This window comes from Telmatherina bonti (genome assembly GCF_933228915.1).
Source record: "Telmatherina bonti genome assembly, chromosome: 7".
Classification (NCBI taxonomy): Eukaryota; Metazoa; Chordata; class Actinopteri; order Atheriniformes; family Telmatherinidae; genus Telmatherina; species Telmatherina bonti.
Genome location: NC_136625.1, coordinates 28,777,771 through 28,793,831, shown reverse-complemented (window position 1 = coordinate 28,793,831; position 16,061 = coordinate 28,777,771). Strand labels below are relative to the sequence as shown.

At 39.6% G+C, this 16,061-nt stretch overlaps 1 protein-coding gene across 1 annotated transcript in view; it reads left to right on the top strand.

The window, feature by feature from the left end:
• The window catches only part of zswim5 (zinc finger, SWIM-type containing 5), a gene marked incomplete at its 3' end in the record, with an annotated part of 58,462 nt that extends 46,631 nt beyond the window's left edge, over positions 1-11,831 (top strand). Inside the window, exons 4-16 of the mRNA XM_079244424.1 lie at positions 483-631; positions 1,473-1,623; positions 2,624-2,800; positions 2,887-3,063; positions 3,517-3,663; positions 3,765-3,902; positions 6,654-6,805; positions 7,631-7,733; positions 7,811-7,946; positions 8,226-8,383; positions 9,825-9,988; positions 10,328-10,409; positions 10,969-11,831. Of these exons, the coding sequence (XP_079100550.1) occupies positions 483-631; positions 1,473-1,623; positions 2,624-2,800; positions 2,887-3,063; positions 3,517-3,663; positions 3,765-3,902; positions 6,654-6,805; positions 7,631-7,733; positions 7,811-7,946; positions 8,226-8,383; positions 9,825-9,988; positions 10,328-10,409; positions 10,969-11,831 (2,597 nt within the window). The remainder of the gene's footprint in view (positions 1-482; positions 632-1,472; positions 1,624-2,623; positions 2,801-2,886; positions 3,064-3,516; positions 3,664-3,764; positions 3,903-6,653; positions 6,806-7,630; positions 7,734-7,810; positions 7,947-8,225; positions 8,384-9,824; positions 9,989-10,327; positions 10,410-10,968) is intronic.
• Positions 11,832-16,061: the final 4,230 nt, after the last annotated feature.

Sequence of the window (16,061 nt, the reverse complement as noted above, 5' to 3'; positions counted from 1 at the left end):
CTCTCGGCCAGTTGGAAACGCATCTCTGGGCTTTCCTCAGCTCACTTCCTGAAAGATCAAAAGCAGCTTCACCCTCCGGAGCAGATCTCCATTTCTCTGCAGCATTAGTCTGAGACACACAGGGAATCACAAAGCAGAAAAAATAAAGCTGGCCTCATGTTCCGTCTGTGTTGAGTAACGTAATTCAAGCTGCCTTGCTGTCGTGTAGCTGAATGCTAAACTAAGACGTACGAGAGCAATATGTTAGCAGCCAGTTTACAATTAACCTGATTCAAAGTATCCATAAGCCAGGAAGGATTTATGTTTTTTGTGAACTCAAAATCATCCTGTTTTTTTGTAGGGGTGTGAACCGAGCACAGGAAATGTCCGAGTGAATGAACAGACTTTGATGCACACAGAGGAATGTTATTATTACGAAACATGTGCTCCCCTGTTCTCACATTTCTACCCCTTAAACATCTCCTGTGTGCTCATATTCTCAGGTGCGCCAGACCCAACCGCAGGCGCCAGCATCGATGACGACAATTGCTGGCATCTAGATGAAGATCAAGTCAGGGAGCAGGTCAAACAGTTTTTGTCCCAGGGAGGATACTATGGCTCTGGGAAGCAGCTTAACTCTATGTTCGCGAAGGTTCGCATCACCGATCTCTTCCTTTCAAAATGTTCCTTCATGCCAAGAATTACTCTTTAAAATAACCACAAAAAGTATTCATTTCAATGATACCGGAAATGCTTTTCCTAAGATCTGTAATAGAATATCAGACCAGTCTTTAACCCAGATTTGTCAAACTTAACCCATCAACTGGTCTGTAATAAGGTTGACTCATTGCTCTTTGGGTTAAACCAGCTCACATAACACTGTAATGAGACTGAGCTCTCCATCTCAGGGCAGAAAGGATTCCTTTATTTAGCTTTAAGTGGCATTTAGAAAGTTTTAGAGTCTTATTGAAGTTGGAGTCCTCTGTATGGTGCATGAATAATTCACCATGAGGAATCGTTCATTTTTTCTTTCTCAAAGGCTCATCTACAACTGCTTTTTTTTTTTTTTTTTTTTTTTTTTTTTTTTGATTAACTCTTCAAGCTGGTATTTGACCAAACGGCACTTAAGATTGTAGTTATTTCCTTTGGAGGAAGTTCTGCAAATAGACGGTTGGTGTGTGACGAAACCTCTGACACAGAGTGATGGAGCCATAGTGCAAAGTAGCTCTGCAAATATGGACTCTTAACATGTCTTATGTTAATTATTATGTGTGTCTTCAGTTTTCATGATAAGCTTATCTAAGTCAAGACAAGAGACATGACTATAAGTCTTTCAGGGCAAATCAGCACAAAATGTTGGTCTTATTTTCCATTGATGACGATGTTAAACCGGTTTGTTCTGATAAATTGCAGCACATATCAATACATCTTCACGGAAGCAGGTCAGACTTTCATTGATTTCTCTCAGAAACTAAGCCTGCTATTCTCTCCAGGTACGGGAGATGCTACGAATGCGCGACTCCAACGGTGCCCGAATGCTAACGCTCATAACCGAACAATTTATGGCGGACCCCCGACTGTCGCTATGGAGACAGCAAGGCACAGGCATGACAGACAAGTGTCGGCAGCTCTGGGACGAGCTGGGTAAGAGCTCCAAGAGAAATGTCTCACACAAACACGCCAGCAGGAAGACTTATTTGTTTACAAGCTCTCCAAGTCGTCCCGTCAGCTTTACAGTTGGTCCATCTATAAGTGCAGGTCAGACAGCAAGGTCCGCAGAAACATCCAGGGTGTCACTCTCTAAGACAAATATCTAGTCACCTGGTCGGGTAAGCGTGGAGGTTATCCAGTCAGCTGCCGCCCTTCCTGCCCCGGGCTTCTACTCTCACTGCCGATCAATACAGCTGCTCAACTTCTCTGCAATCAATCTCAGCATTTAGGAGGTCAATAAGAACACTTCCTGGGTGAGTGAGTGAGATCATGACTCAGACAGAAATAACAGCCAGACCTTTAGATCATTTTTCTTAGCGATGCAGACCTCTGACGTCGTTTGAGGTTTGTGTTTGTAGAACAAGTTATTTATTGCTGATTACAGAAAGACGCCTGTGAGCTGCCTGTTGGAATCAGCTACGTTATTAAAATGGTCAAAATGAAATAACTTGTGCAAACCTCTTAAACAGTAGCATCATTCAGTTGATTCCCAGCATTAAAATGATTTAGTGTGGGAGAAAGCTGTAAATTCTTTATCCTCAGTCCAAAGTGATGCATCTTTTTCTTTTTTTTTTTTAACCATTACTTGTCACGAATTGCTTGAAAACATTAAGTTTCCAAAGCTTCTTTTTATTTCATAGTGTTTACTGTGATAATTATTCAGTATTTTCTGCATGACCTACTGCTGAGAAAGCAAAGTACTTATATTTGAGAAGTGTTCAACTTCAGGAAATTAGTTGACTTTTTATATGTTTTTGGATGAAGCATAATAATGTAGGTGTTATATTGTAATGTCATGGTAGTTATCTCATTACGAACTGACGCAACATAAGTTTATACGGCTGGAGCCTAATTTTAAAACATAAGAAAAAAAGTAAAGTCACGCATTTAATTTGATTTCATGACATGTGACTGCCTTTCTCCCCCCCTCCAGGTGCATTGTGGGTGTGTGTAGTGCTAAATCCCCACTGTAAGAGTGAGGAAAAGAGCAGCTGGCTGAAGCAGCTGAAGAAGTGGGGCGACATGGATGTTTGCCCGCTGGAGGACGGCAACTATGGTAGCGAGCTTCCAAACATCACCAATGCTCTGCCTCAGAGTAATCTCGCACAAGGTCTGCACAAAAACACACACACGCTCGATTTGGTTTGAATTGGAATGTGAACAAAAACGATAACTGTGCTGTGAACCCGGCATCAGACTCCCTGTCCAGGCCGAGGAGGACGGTGTTCAGTCGGGCCATCGAGGCCTGCGACCTTCACTGGCAGGACAGCCACCTGCAGAGGATCATCAGCAGCGACTACTACATGTCTCCGTCCTACCAGCGAGAAGGGGAAAGCCTGCTGTTTAATCCCCAGGGGCTGCCGCTTTGGCTAGGTACAAACGACCAACCGAGTTCATCTGTTGTATATTTTTTAATCTTTGTCATATGAAACATTGATTGATGAAATTGGGAAATGAGAATCCCATACATTTTCTTCTCCCTCAAATGGAAAAAAAAAAAGAAAAAAATTCCTATAAAGTTGACAACGTTTGTGCCACCGACACCGAATCTCTGTGTACTGAAAGCTAACCCAGCACACACACAGCTATTCTGCTGATATTGAAGCCAGTATCTGCAGTAAGCAGCTTCCAGCTAAGATCTGTCAGATTCTGCAACTTAAGCCAGCTATCAAACACACACACACACATAAACACACTTTCTGCTTAGACTGCACTGTGGGTGTCTGTGTTGGTTCGTGTTTGTGCCATTGCTGGCTTAATCATGTCCCTTTGTTTGTGTTGGGTGGTTGTACAAAAATCATAGCAAATGTCTCCCTATCCACGCAGATCATGTCCCAACTGCATGCGCTCGCGTTGATGCCCTGCGTTCCCACGGTTACTCCAGGGAAGCACTGCGATTGGCAGTTGCCATCATTAACACTCTCCGCCTCCAGCAGCAGAGACAGATGGACATCTACAAACACCAAAAGAAAGGTACATACTTGCATACATACAGACACAAAGTGTGTGTCATACTGTTGAGTGTGTAAAGAGTTTGTGGTCATTTTACACGTCGACTTTCTTTTTATTCCCAGAGCTTCTTCAGAGAGGCGTTACCTCCACAACCAACCTGGAGGGCTGGGTTGGTCATCCTTTAGACCCAATTGGCTGTCTGTTCATCACGCTCACAGAAACATGCCGCATGGATGACGATAACACCATGGACACTGGAGGTGTGAGGAAAAACAAAACATAGCTTTGTTTCCTTTTTTGTGGTGATGGCACGAAGCCCCTCTCAGACGAGTCGTGTTAACGTTAATATGACGTTAATAACATCAGTCTGTTAACCTTCAGATTTTATTTACTGTTCTGTCATTGTTCCTAACAGCTTCACATTACCTACATGCTAAGGTATCAAAAGATTATTTTCAGTTATTCATCAAATTCTCCGTCACAATAAATTATTATGCAAAGGTTTTAAAATACTTAATGAAAGTTATCATACTCTATGACTTGATTCTATAAAATGCCCCATGGTTACAGTTACATGATGTTTTTTAATTTAGAGTAAATAATTAAGAATTAAATAATTCCAAATTAACAATCTTCTCCCACAAGTTTACATGGAAATAATAATTCTGAATGGAGGTTTCCATGGAAACAGATCCTTACTTAATTCCGCTTTAGATAGCGGGTTCAGAAGGGTTCTGATTGGACAAGACGTATTGTGACGTATTGATGCCTACCAAAAACAAAGTTCGCTTCCTGCTTCTTGTTTTTTCGGCCGTAACATGGAAAACGACATAATTAACGTCAGTTTCGCTGTTATTTTAATTAAAATTTTGAAGCACCAAATCGACACGAATATACTAAATATACTACTATAACTGAGAAGAAGAAGGAAAATAGACTACTGTATGCGGGAGGCAGAACAACGTGTGGAATATGTGCGTCATCGGGACGGGACAAGGTAGGGAGCATGAGTAGAAGGATCAGATTTAACTTAGAGCGGAACGAAGATTTTTGTGACAGAGGAAACAAGCAGTTCATATTTAAAATGCGAATAAATTAGCCACTTGTTTCAGAATTAAGTTTCATTTTGAATTGACTTTTTCACTCAGAATCAGGTGTTTACATGGCCATTTTACACCAGTTTTAACCAGATTTAAAGAGAAATTTAAACTCCCAGGTAATTGTGGCCACTGTCCAGCACATTAAACAGGTCTAATCTGTAACAAAGTTCTCTGAACAGAAAAGGACATCTTAGTGGCTTCATCTTCTTCATTCTGTGCTTCTCTGCTTCATTTCTTTCCGCAGATAGATTGTAGGATTTATGAAAATGTCTTTATTTACAGACATTCTGATGAATAAATTAAGATCCAAATAACCCACCCTCTACATACCCATATTTTAGATGGCAGCACTGCCATTCTGTCCGTCTTTCTCCTAAACTGTGCGGCCAAAGCTTAACATGAACTTAACCAGTCATCTGTTTCCTGGCCTCATATACATTAAAAAGGGCAAAGGAGTTATTTTGTGGGCAGAAGACGTCATTTTTGGAACTCTTTGGCAGCTAATGCAGTGTAATGCAGAGCAGGGGTGATCAGCAGTGACTCATCACACTACAGACTCCATGTTCTTACACAAGGACGAGTCGCTGTTGTGTTGCAGACAGCCATAAACCAGCAGAGTATGACTGGATCAGGCTGGAACACCCTGCTCATTTACACCACACTCCTGATCTGTGTGTGTGCGTGAGTGTGTGTGGTATGTATAGAATCCATCCCCATTTGCATTTCTCACCCTGCCCAGGGAGTATTTTCCTCCTTGCACCACTGGCCATTGCAACAGATCAGAATAAGGGCTGGGTTTTCTCATTGTCACCAGGCTACTGGGAACTATTGTCATTTCAAACAATGCTGACAACTGGCACAGTGTGTGTGTGTGTGTGTGTGTGTGTGTATGTGTGGGTTGGAGTCAATGAATGAATGATGGTCTTGTGCTGATTTTGGAATATGAGGAAAGTGGTATGAGAACTTTGTGTGTAGCCTGGTTGCCATGCTTTCATTCCCTGTGGAGAACAGCTGTCAACATCTGTTATAAAGTGGGCTCATATAAGCTATGCATTACCCAATCAAAATGTACTTTTCTGTTGGGTGTTTTTAAACTAACCAACCAGTTTAGTGCCTGTGAGGGGGGGAAAAGATGGAGCTAACAGTGTGGTTAAGTCTGTAAGACCAGTTTCCACTTTTTCCTCGCACATGTAAACACACACACGCGCACAGCACACACATCCCTGGAATAAACAGGATTTAAGGGGGGATCTATTGCTCAGAGAGGATTTAAACCAAATGACGGGGCGGGGGAGCAAGACTGAACAAATGGGCACCAATCAGCAGCTGAGGCTCTCTTTGCATCTGTTGTCACTCATACTCTTCAAGCATTAGTAAGGAGTTAGCAGCCATCTTAGATTTTCTAAAACAAGTAAATGGCACATTGAAACTGCAACCAACTGTTATTTACCAGTTATTGGAAAAACTGGTCAAATTTTAATACATTTATTTGAAAATGTTGTTTAGTTTTCTTATTGTAAACATATGAGCACCATTGAATCCCTGTACTCGCTCCAGGCACTCTTATATTTTATACCTTTACTGAGAAATAATGGTAATGGTATGCTGTAACAGTATTGTGGCCCACATTTGTTTTAATAGTCCCTTTTCACTACAAGAAGTTACAGGCATTAGCTTCCCTCATTGTAGCTTTTATAATGAGATTAGCATGAACGATAACAAATAAAACCAAATGTTCTCTCAGTTTATTAAGCTGGACTGAAAAATGGCGTTCAGATTATGATTATGTCACCCATGAAGTTCCAGAAAAACAGAAGAACTTGGGGTGCTTGGCTTGAAACAAGGTAGCACATGTATTTTATATTCAGATGTAATATGTTTTGTTTTGATTTCTGTTTCCTGTGTCTTCAGAGGGCGACCCCAGACCTCCAGTGTACCATCATGTGCCAGTGTGGGGCAACTCAGATGGGGGAGAGTCCTACCTGACTCTGGCCCTAGAGGTGGCTCTGATGGGTATGGGCCAGCAAAGGATAATGCCAGAAGGACTATATGCTCAGGACAAGGTAAAACTTCCCAGATGCCATTTTTCTCTCATAGGGAAAATGGTTTAGTTAAGATGTTTAGCTTATTAATCAATAACAGCAATGCTTTACTGAAATATGTGAAAGACTAACTCCATATTTTTTTGAAAGGTTGTATGAATTTGCGAACTGACGACAGCATTGCAATGATAGAAAATGACTATAATTTAACATCTGTTGGAGGTAAATGCCATGTGAAAAGACAGAAAAGGTCACAGCATTTTTGTGTCTTGAAAAACAAGTAGAAAGTCACAGCACTTAGGTTCACAGTGAATTAGAATAAGTCCAAGGAACATTTCTTTGTGGAAATGGTAATCTGCTTTAGAGGGCTTAACACGGCTGCCTCAGACCTTTCCTAATGTCTCTGGAATTAGCAGCAATATTCATGTAGTAAGCAGGAATTGCATTTAAAACTAATCACATGTGTGAAAAGGCCTTTTACAATATCCTGGGCTTGAATGAAATCAATTTCAGTCACGTAACAAAAGTTATGCACAGATGCATGAGTGGAAGTAAAGTTCCCTGCTGATCCTTAATACCTCTAACTCAAAATCCTTACTTAAAAACGCATTATAACTTCAAAGAGTACAATCTTTTCCAATTTAGCACCTGTCTAACTTGTTGCATGTATTATTTTACATTTTACTGGCAGTTTGACAGCCACTTCTAATATTTGTTGAACTTTGTGTTGTTTGTGGTTCTCTCAATGCTTCAAGGCTGTATGCTGCTTTTCCATCATCTCCACTTAATGTTAACATTGACTGGAAAGCAGTAGTGAGTCCTGTTTGTGTTTTTAACGTGGTCCAGGTGTGTCGTAACGAAGAACAGATTGTTGCAAAGCTGCAGGAACTGGAGCTGGACGAAATCTTGGTTCAAACGCTTCGGAAACAGGCCATACAATTATTAGAAGGTACAGTAAAGCCCTTTTCATGTTCCAATGGGATAATCACAATGATTGATGAATTAATCTTTACTTTTTCTTCTCAGCTGGTCCATTCAGCGGTCTTGGAGAGGTCATTCACAGGGAAAGTGTGCCCATGCACACCTTTGCCAAGTACCTCTTTTCAGCTCTGCTGCCGCATGATGCAGATCTGGCTTACAAGGTGGCTTTACGTGCCATGAGGTCAGTTTCTATTCACAAACACATAAGAACATCACTTGCTTTAAACAAAAAGGACTTCTATTGGAAAAACAACCCAACATTTGTTGCCTAAACCTGTTTAAAAACATTAACATAAAAATGAAAAGAGAATAACCTTTCTAACATGTAGGAGAGCAGCTGTTGTATTAGCAATGTGTTATCTACTAGCAGTCAGTAGGTGTGATGATCGTTTTGTTTTGGTCTTGGATTTGGACAACGGCAAAAGTCTACAATAGATTTTTCTCTATATGTGTCCACAAGGCTGCCGGTGCTGGAGTCGTCAGCAGGCTCCGGAGATGTGGGCCACCCTCATCACGGCATCTCTATAGTTCCCAGCAGATACCCACGCTGGTTCACTCTGGGACACCTGGAGTCACAGCAGTGTGAGCTGGCTTCAACTATGCTCACTGCTGCAAAAGGTACAACCTGCACATACACACCGTTGTAACCTCCTCTGGGAAAAATTTCACTCCGATTAAGATCCCGACTGTTTTCTGGACGTGACATTTAGTTGGCATGTCTTCCTCAAAGAAAAGTTAGAATGCTTGTTGCACACTTGTTACATCACCTGCAGCAAACCTGCTTTCCACCGGTGGAAAAAAAAAAAAAAAAACCAGTGTCCAGAATATTCATGCACATTTGGCTATCGACAGAAGAGATTATAGCAGTCGTCGCCTCTGGTGTTTAACCTCACTGTATCATGTGTGACTTTTAAAATATAACTTTCTTTAGAAAGTGATCTTTATATGTTTTTCTGGATTCATTTGCCAAATGCAGATTGGGCGACTTATAAACTAATGTCATCCACAGTCCGTGACTAATTCCCCATATGATAAACTTTGTTTTATTCTGTTCATACTTTAGCCCTTCAATCTATGCATCAACAAAAAAGCAAGAGAAAAATGTTTCTTTGCAATTTTTTTTTCTATTCCTTTGGAAATTAAAATAACTATCAATGTTTTTTGTTGCCATAACAGTTAATAATATAGTAATAATAGTAAAATGGTCCAAATGTGGAGGAGTAATGCAATAACAAACTCATACCGTTGGCTACAGATAACCAAACCAAGACCTTGAGATGGTTCTAGGAGACTTTTTTCCATGAATTTTTCTTAAAAATAATACTTATCACTGAAAATTTGCTTTATCAGACAACAGGGAGCAGGCAGTTGAAGGGTTAATGTTTAATTTGAAAATTACATCCAGAGAAGCTGATTTCCCTCTGCTGATTTCTCATCATTTTAGCACTTTGACCTTTGTAAATGGCTGCTTTTTTTTCTAACGCAAATTTCTGTCCTGATGATTTGACGTCATCCGTGGCAACCCGTATGTTTGTAATGTTCCCATTTTGTTTGTACTTGCTCCACATTTTTAGGCACAGCTACCTGACAACAGTCACCATCTTTTGACACACTGAGTGAAATTAGCTTAATGAGGAGATTTTATATTTTTTTCCATGATTTTAATTGACAGCTTGCTTGTTTACTGTCAGTCAGGCAGGTGCAGCAGCTAATCAAGCTGGGCAAGTACCAGTACTCTTTTCACCTCAGACTTGTTTGCATTTTCATACCCATGCAGGTATTTCTTTTTGTTTTAGATGTGCAATTTACAAGGTCATTTACTTTCTATTCTTTTTGTTTTGTTTACATTATTGGACCTGAGACAAAAAAATCACATTTTTTGGCATGATTTGCAAAGCATGGATGTTTTTACAGTACGACACAGCTAAATGAGAATCCCCCAAGAGTGGTGCTTCCATAGTTTTTTAGTCAGGGTTTGTATATCCTTGTAGAGAAAAAGGTTGTTAATTAGGCCATTATGCATCAAAACTTGAGTTTGCTCTCTTTTTGTTTCCTACAGGGGACATGTTGAGATTGCGCACAGTGCTGGAGGCCATCCAGAAAAACATTCACTCCTCTTCCTTAATCTTCAAACTGGCCCAGGATGCCTTTAAGATAGCTACGCCTGCAGACAGCCCACCTGATATAACCCTCCTAAATGTGGCACTAGAGTTGGGATTGCAGGTAATGTGTGTGTGTGTGTGTGTGTGTGTGTGTGTGTGTGTGTGTGTGTGTGTGTGTGTGTGTGTGTGTGTGTGTGTGTGTGTGTGTGCAGGCAAAGTTATCAGTGGGTAAAGATGCAATATTTTTGATCTAAATAGTTTTCACAGGTCTCCATAGATCATTGACAAATAACAAAATGATAATAAAACTTTTTATGTGGCACTTACATGAATACATCGTGCAGTCACTGCTCTTACTTGAGCTAATAAAAGGTTTAAAATAATAATGGAATATAAATCTTATATGCCTTTTATAAGAAGATGGATCAGGAAGTGTGATGTTTTCCTGCGTGTTTTGCAGGTAATGAGGATGACTCTGTCCACTCTGAACTGGAGGAGGAGAGAAATGGTCCGCTGGCTGGTAACCTGCGCCACTGAAGTCGGTATGTGATGCCTTTTTACCCTCCCCAGTGAGGTTCAGTCTGTAAAACAACATTCATGCTCTAATTAAAGCTTCTGTAGTGAGTTTAGATTTCCAGTTTTGTCAGCTGTTATGCTTTTTAGTTCAGCTTCAAAGTAGGCTGAAGCTGAACTAAGTGGTATAGAAGGTGGGTTTGATTTGCAGCAACTTACCAGGAGGAGTTGGATAACGTTTGCATGCTACAGAGTTTCCTAACTTGCTGAAACAGCTACAGAATTATCTAAGGCTGAAACAAATAAGGTTTCTGTTTCCTACCTCCATTTCTAAGTAAAACAGGATGAAGTCAATATCTTGCCCAACTGATCGAAGCTTATAGCTTTGCCAGGGGCATCTTACTGAGAAAAGAATCAAACAACTGAAGTTTGTCAACAGTATTGCACAGATATAAATGAAGCTGAAGGTTCATGATGATAAAATCATCATATCCTATTTCTGGTCTCTGTTTTCTGTGAGATTTACAAGCCATTGTTTTACAGTCTGACTGCAATAAGGAATTAAATCCCATTTGTCTTTCCTGACAGGTCTGCGGGCATTAGTCAGCATCCTGCAGAGCTGGTACACTCTCTTCACACCAACTGAGGCCACAAGCATTGTTGCAGCTACGGTCATGTCCCACAACACCATCCTGCGCCTCAGCCTCGACTACCCCCAGCGAGAGGAACTGGCCAGCTGTGCAAGAACCCTGGCTCTTCAGTGTGCCATGAAGGACCCACAGAACTGCGCGCTGTCAGCTCTCACGCTCTGCGAGAAGGACCACATCGCCTTTGAGACGGCCTATCAGATTGTCATCGACGCAGCATCAACGGGTATGACTTACTCGCAGTTGTTCACTATCGCAAGGTATATGGAGCACAGGGGATACCCTCTACGGTCGTTCAAGTTGGCGTCTCTTGCCATGACACACCTTAACCTGGCCTACAACCAGGACACACACCCTGCTATTAATGACGTGCTCTGGGCCTGCGCGCTCAGTCACTCCCTGGGCAAAAATGAGCTTGCCGCCATTATTCCTTTGGTGGTCAAAAGCGTCCACTGTGCCACAGTGCTGTCCGACATTTTGAGGCGTTGCACTATGACGGCACCCGGTCTCGCTGGCATTCCCGGGAGAAGGAACTCTGGGAAGCTGATGTCAACAGACAAAGCGCCGCTGCGTCAGCTCCTGGATGCCACGATATCGGCGTATATTAACACCACACACTCTCGACTCACACACATAAGTCCGCGGCACTATGGAGAGTTCATAGAGTTCCTGAGCAAAGCACGGGAAACTTTCCTGTTGGCGCAGGATGGCCACATCCAGTTTGCCCAGTTCATAGACAACCTGAAACAGATCTACAAGGGCAAGAAGAAACTGATGATGTTGGTCAGGGAGCGCTTTGGCTGACCTTTCCCTTCCCTCACAGAGACCCCCTTCTGGGGAAGTAGTTAAACCTATTTGTTTCTATTTAAGGCTTTTTGAATTCTTTGGGTTTTTACTTCTTCTGTTGAGCCATTTGTTGACTAAGTCTTAACATTTTGTTCTGTTTTGTTTCTTGAATGTGAACTAAGAAGTGTTCGCAGTACATTGCTCTTTTTCACTGTCACTGCAAACAGGGGACATGACTTGAAATCTCAAAGAAAGCAACAGGACAAACAAAGCATCTACTCCTCCCACTAATGGTCAATTAAAGAAGATAAATCAAAAGAATGTGATGACAAAAGCAAAAGAAATGTTTTTTTGCGGTGGTTTATACCGATATGAAAACCAAATGATTGTGGTGGATGGGGTGAGTACTTAAAGCCAGAAGATGCTTTCAGCTGTGGTAAAGAAGAAGTGGTGGAAATGTCAACTAAAGACAAATATAGAGGTCGTAAACACATGCAGTGTTACTGTCAAACGTCAACTATGTTACTTGTCAGCTTTAACTTCTCTTTTAGAAATAGCCTCTTGTTTCATTCAGGGCTTTGTAGAGGAGAGAGGACATAAAACAGGACTTGTGTGTGTGGTCTCTCTGTAGAACAAGTCAGTAGCTGCGTGTGTTAAAAAACCTTTACATTTGGTTTTGGGAAAATGTCTTTAGAAAACGACCCATAAACCTTTCCAGAGTGCATGTTAAAAAAGCCAGAGAGTGATAATATTTAAGCTGCTTTGGCTAATTGTTGAGGCTCCATGTGCACATCAATATATTTGTGTAAACAGAATTCAAAGTATATTTGATAGTAGGGAAACCTTATTCTCATTTCTCAAAATACCACTGTACAACTGCTAATATAACTGTGGCTAAACTTTAATGTGTAAAAGTTCAGCTTCATTTACTAGAACAACACTTAGTCAACAGGCTCTAAAATACAAGAATATGCTTGCATTATATTGCTTCTTGTTTGGAAGCTTTCTAAGCAGTTTAGACCTTGTTTGTTCATTCTGCTTGTCACTTCAGTCCCTTTTACATCACAAGAACATTTACCAGATTTTTGTTTTTCAATGAAAAAAGTCATTTTACAGTATTCAAAGTAAAAGTTTTCAATGTCACACATCACTTTTTATAAAACCAAGCTAGCATAAACAACAAAGTTAGGAAATCTGTTATGTTGACAAAAAGATTTCAGAGGTTTTATCTAGCTTCAAAAAGCTTATTAAAAATTCAAATTATTATTTTATAGTAAAACTAAGCATTTACCACTAGATAATCTGTATGTTTATATTACCAATCTTAAGAAATATTGCAACAAGTTGCAAATATGAACTCTTTGGCATCTGTTAGCAGACCAAACAACCTGCTAGCTAACACAACAGAGATTTTTTTTACTCTTGCAGAAATTATTATAAAGTAAAACCGTTTGTTTTTGAGTAAAACACAAATATTTCATCCAGTCAGCATGTACAAAATAATAAAGAACAGACGGAAAGCAAAATTCTCTCAATGGAAGGCTATTCTAAATGAGTCAATTAGCATATTTTTTGCTAAGCTAACATATCATAGCCAGAGCAAACCAACTTGCTTGTTGAAACTTTTTGATCAGCTCTGCTTGTTTGCAGCCACAACATGTAGCAGTTAAACACAAGAATAAGGGTAAATCACCTGTCTGGTGCATATCTGACAAAAAAAAAAAAAAAGAAAAATAGACAACAGCCAGTTCTAAATATTTTAGTTGTTTTAGCTATTGTACTCCCATATATTCTTTGAGGAATAGTCAAAAAAGATTAACATTAGCATTATGCAAACATTGAAACTTGACATACATTTGCTAGATGAACCCAAAAAAAAAAGGGTTTTAAAAATTGCAATATTGATATTGTAATGTTAAATTAACATCTTTTAGATATGCAAATTAGCATAGTTTTTCTAACACATTAGCTATGGTGTTTTAATGTTGGATCTTTAACTTCTGGTTGACCTAACCAGCCAAATAATAAGTCGGTATTAGTTTTATTAATTTTCTGAATTATTTATAAAACATAGTTAAACATTTGAAAGGTTCATAACTTCAGTATATGAATATAAAAAATGCCACTTTATTTACCCTGATTCTCGTGATAGCTAAAAATCAATCGATGAATATTTTTCATTTTCTTCTTTTAGTGTCTTGGTCTTCTGATGGAAAAGGGTATGGAGTTACCTGTAGATGATTCTGGTTATAATCAATGGACTGTGAAGTTGAGTGGCTTTGTCTTTTTTTAAAGGGTCGCATATACACAGAGCACATACAACAAATACTGTATATTTTATGACTTGATGACTTCATTCTAAGTATTTGAGACCACATACCTTGGTCATTTTCGCTTTCCTGGGGACATCGAAGGTCCCTTCTCTTACCCAGTGGCAAAGTGTCTATGTTAATGGCAGTAAATAAAGTACAGGAGCTTGAATCTTTACTGATCAGACTAAATGTCATTGTACAAGCACTTCACACAGATACCTCTTCAGTAAGTTCCTGCCTGCTTCAGCATTTATTTTTTATTTTTTTTCTTAACTTAGTATGACTGGGTAGGAATGGCAGATACAAGCAGAAGCGACTATATTTTAAAAGAAGAGGTGAAAATCAGAAGTTTTTTTTGAGCAGAGGAACGTTGTCTTATCTGCTTTTACATTCCACGAGAGCTACCTTTACTCATTACCTGGGTAGTCAGTCATGACTCTGGGCCTTTTTGTTTTTTATCTGAAGAAATGCAGATAAATGAATGGGAAAAGGAAAACTGAGCAAAAGAGAGAAAAGAGGCTGAACTCAGTTCTCAGGGACATCACTTAAAGAAACAAAACAAAAAGTAGTAGCATTAAGCATTTAAAATATTGTAAATATTAAAGTGTCAATTCAGAAAATTGTAAAATTATAATTATTTATGATAAGTATGTTATGTGTTTGTTTTTCTTTGTGTTCTGGCGGGTGTACTTGAATTGTTTTGGATGGGAAAATTTGACAGCATTTTTTTTGTAAGAGCAAAGACTTAAGGCATTTCTCAGGTGCTCCTGTGTACATTTCTTTTATTTCATTTTTTTGCTAAAATGTCTTCTTTATTTTCATCTTTTTTTTTCAATTTGCAAAGAAAAAATAGTCTGTTTTCCAAAAGACAGCATGTATTACTCAGAACTGAGGAAAATGAGGGAGCCAGTCATTTATAAACCGATTTGTACTAAACTTGACTATGCAGAACCACTTTGATGGTCTTGTCACATCTGCAAAATGTTGAAGGCATGGACCTCGCGACACAGTGGGCTGAACCACTATTAAAAATGAGGAAGGAGGGGCAGACAAGGACGAATTCCAAGATGCTTGCATTTGGAAAACGCGCAGTCACCAGGCTGCATCTGCTGCAACTTCTACGGAGACGATAAACGAAACAATGGTGGAAAATGCCTTTCTGACCGATCAATGTACAAAGTTTATTTTTGCTTTATTCTGTCATTGCTTTTATTTTTGTTTGTCTTCTTTTTTAAATCAAGACTCAAGCCTTTAGTGTCTTCTCAAAGGTGTTGTGATGTGCAGTCACACAGCATTAGGGTGGAATATACAAATGTGTCAGAAAAAGCAAGCGCGTGAACAAAAAAGATGGCCTGTTCATTCCTTCTAACTTTTTTAAAATTGCTTTTTCACCTCAGAGTTAGAGTTTTCTATGTCATTTCATAGATTTCATTCCCTGTCTGATGTTGCTTATTGCCTCGGTTCCTTTCACACATGGACAGTTCTGGATTTGAAGCAATGCATCATTGAACGTGTTGGTGCAGCCGCTTGTTCCGTTGTCTTAAAGCACAGTGACGAAGTGCACTGCAGCAGCCTTGTATCCACACAGTGAAGATGTGTAAAAAAGCTGCAAGGTTTCTACATCATGACGATAAAAAGAGATAAAAAGATTGTGAAATAAAAACCATCATTTTACCACTTAATTCAGAAAGTACAGTCAATCTTTTTTAAGCATCACAGCAAAGAATCTCTTCTCTATGTTAACCGATTTAACCAACTCCTGAAATTTTCTTAGTTTTTTCTGTCTTTCTTTTGTTTGTAGAATAGTACTTTTTGCTGATAGAGACGTAGTTTACTTACTGTTTTCCTGTTTGTTTGTTTTTTTTTTTTTAAATTTCTTTCTTAACTTAAGGGAAAATGGAAAGTGTTTGTTGCCTCTTTGTGCTACTGATTATGA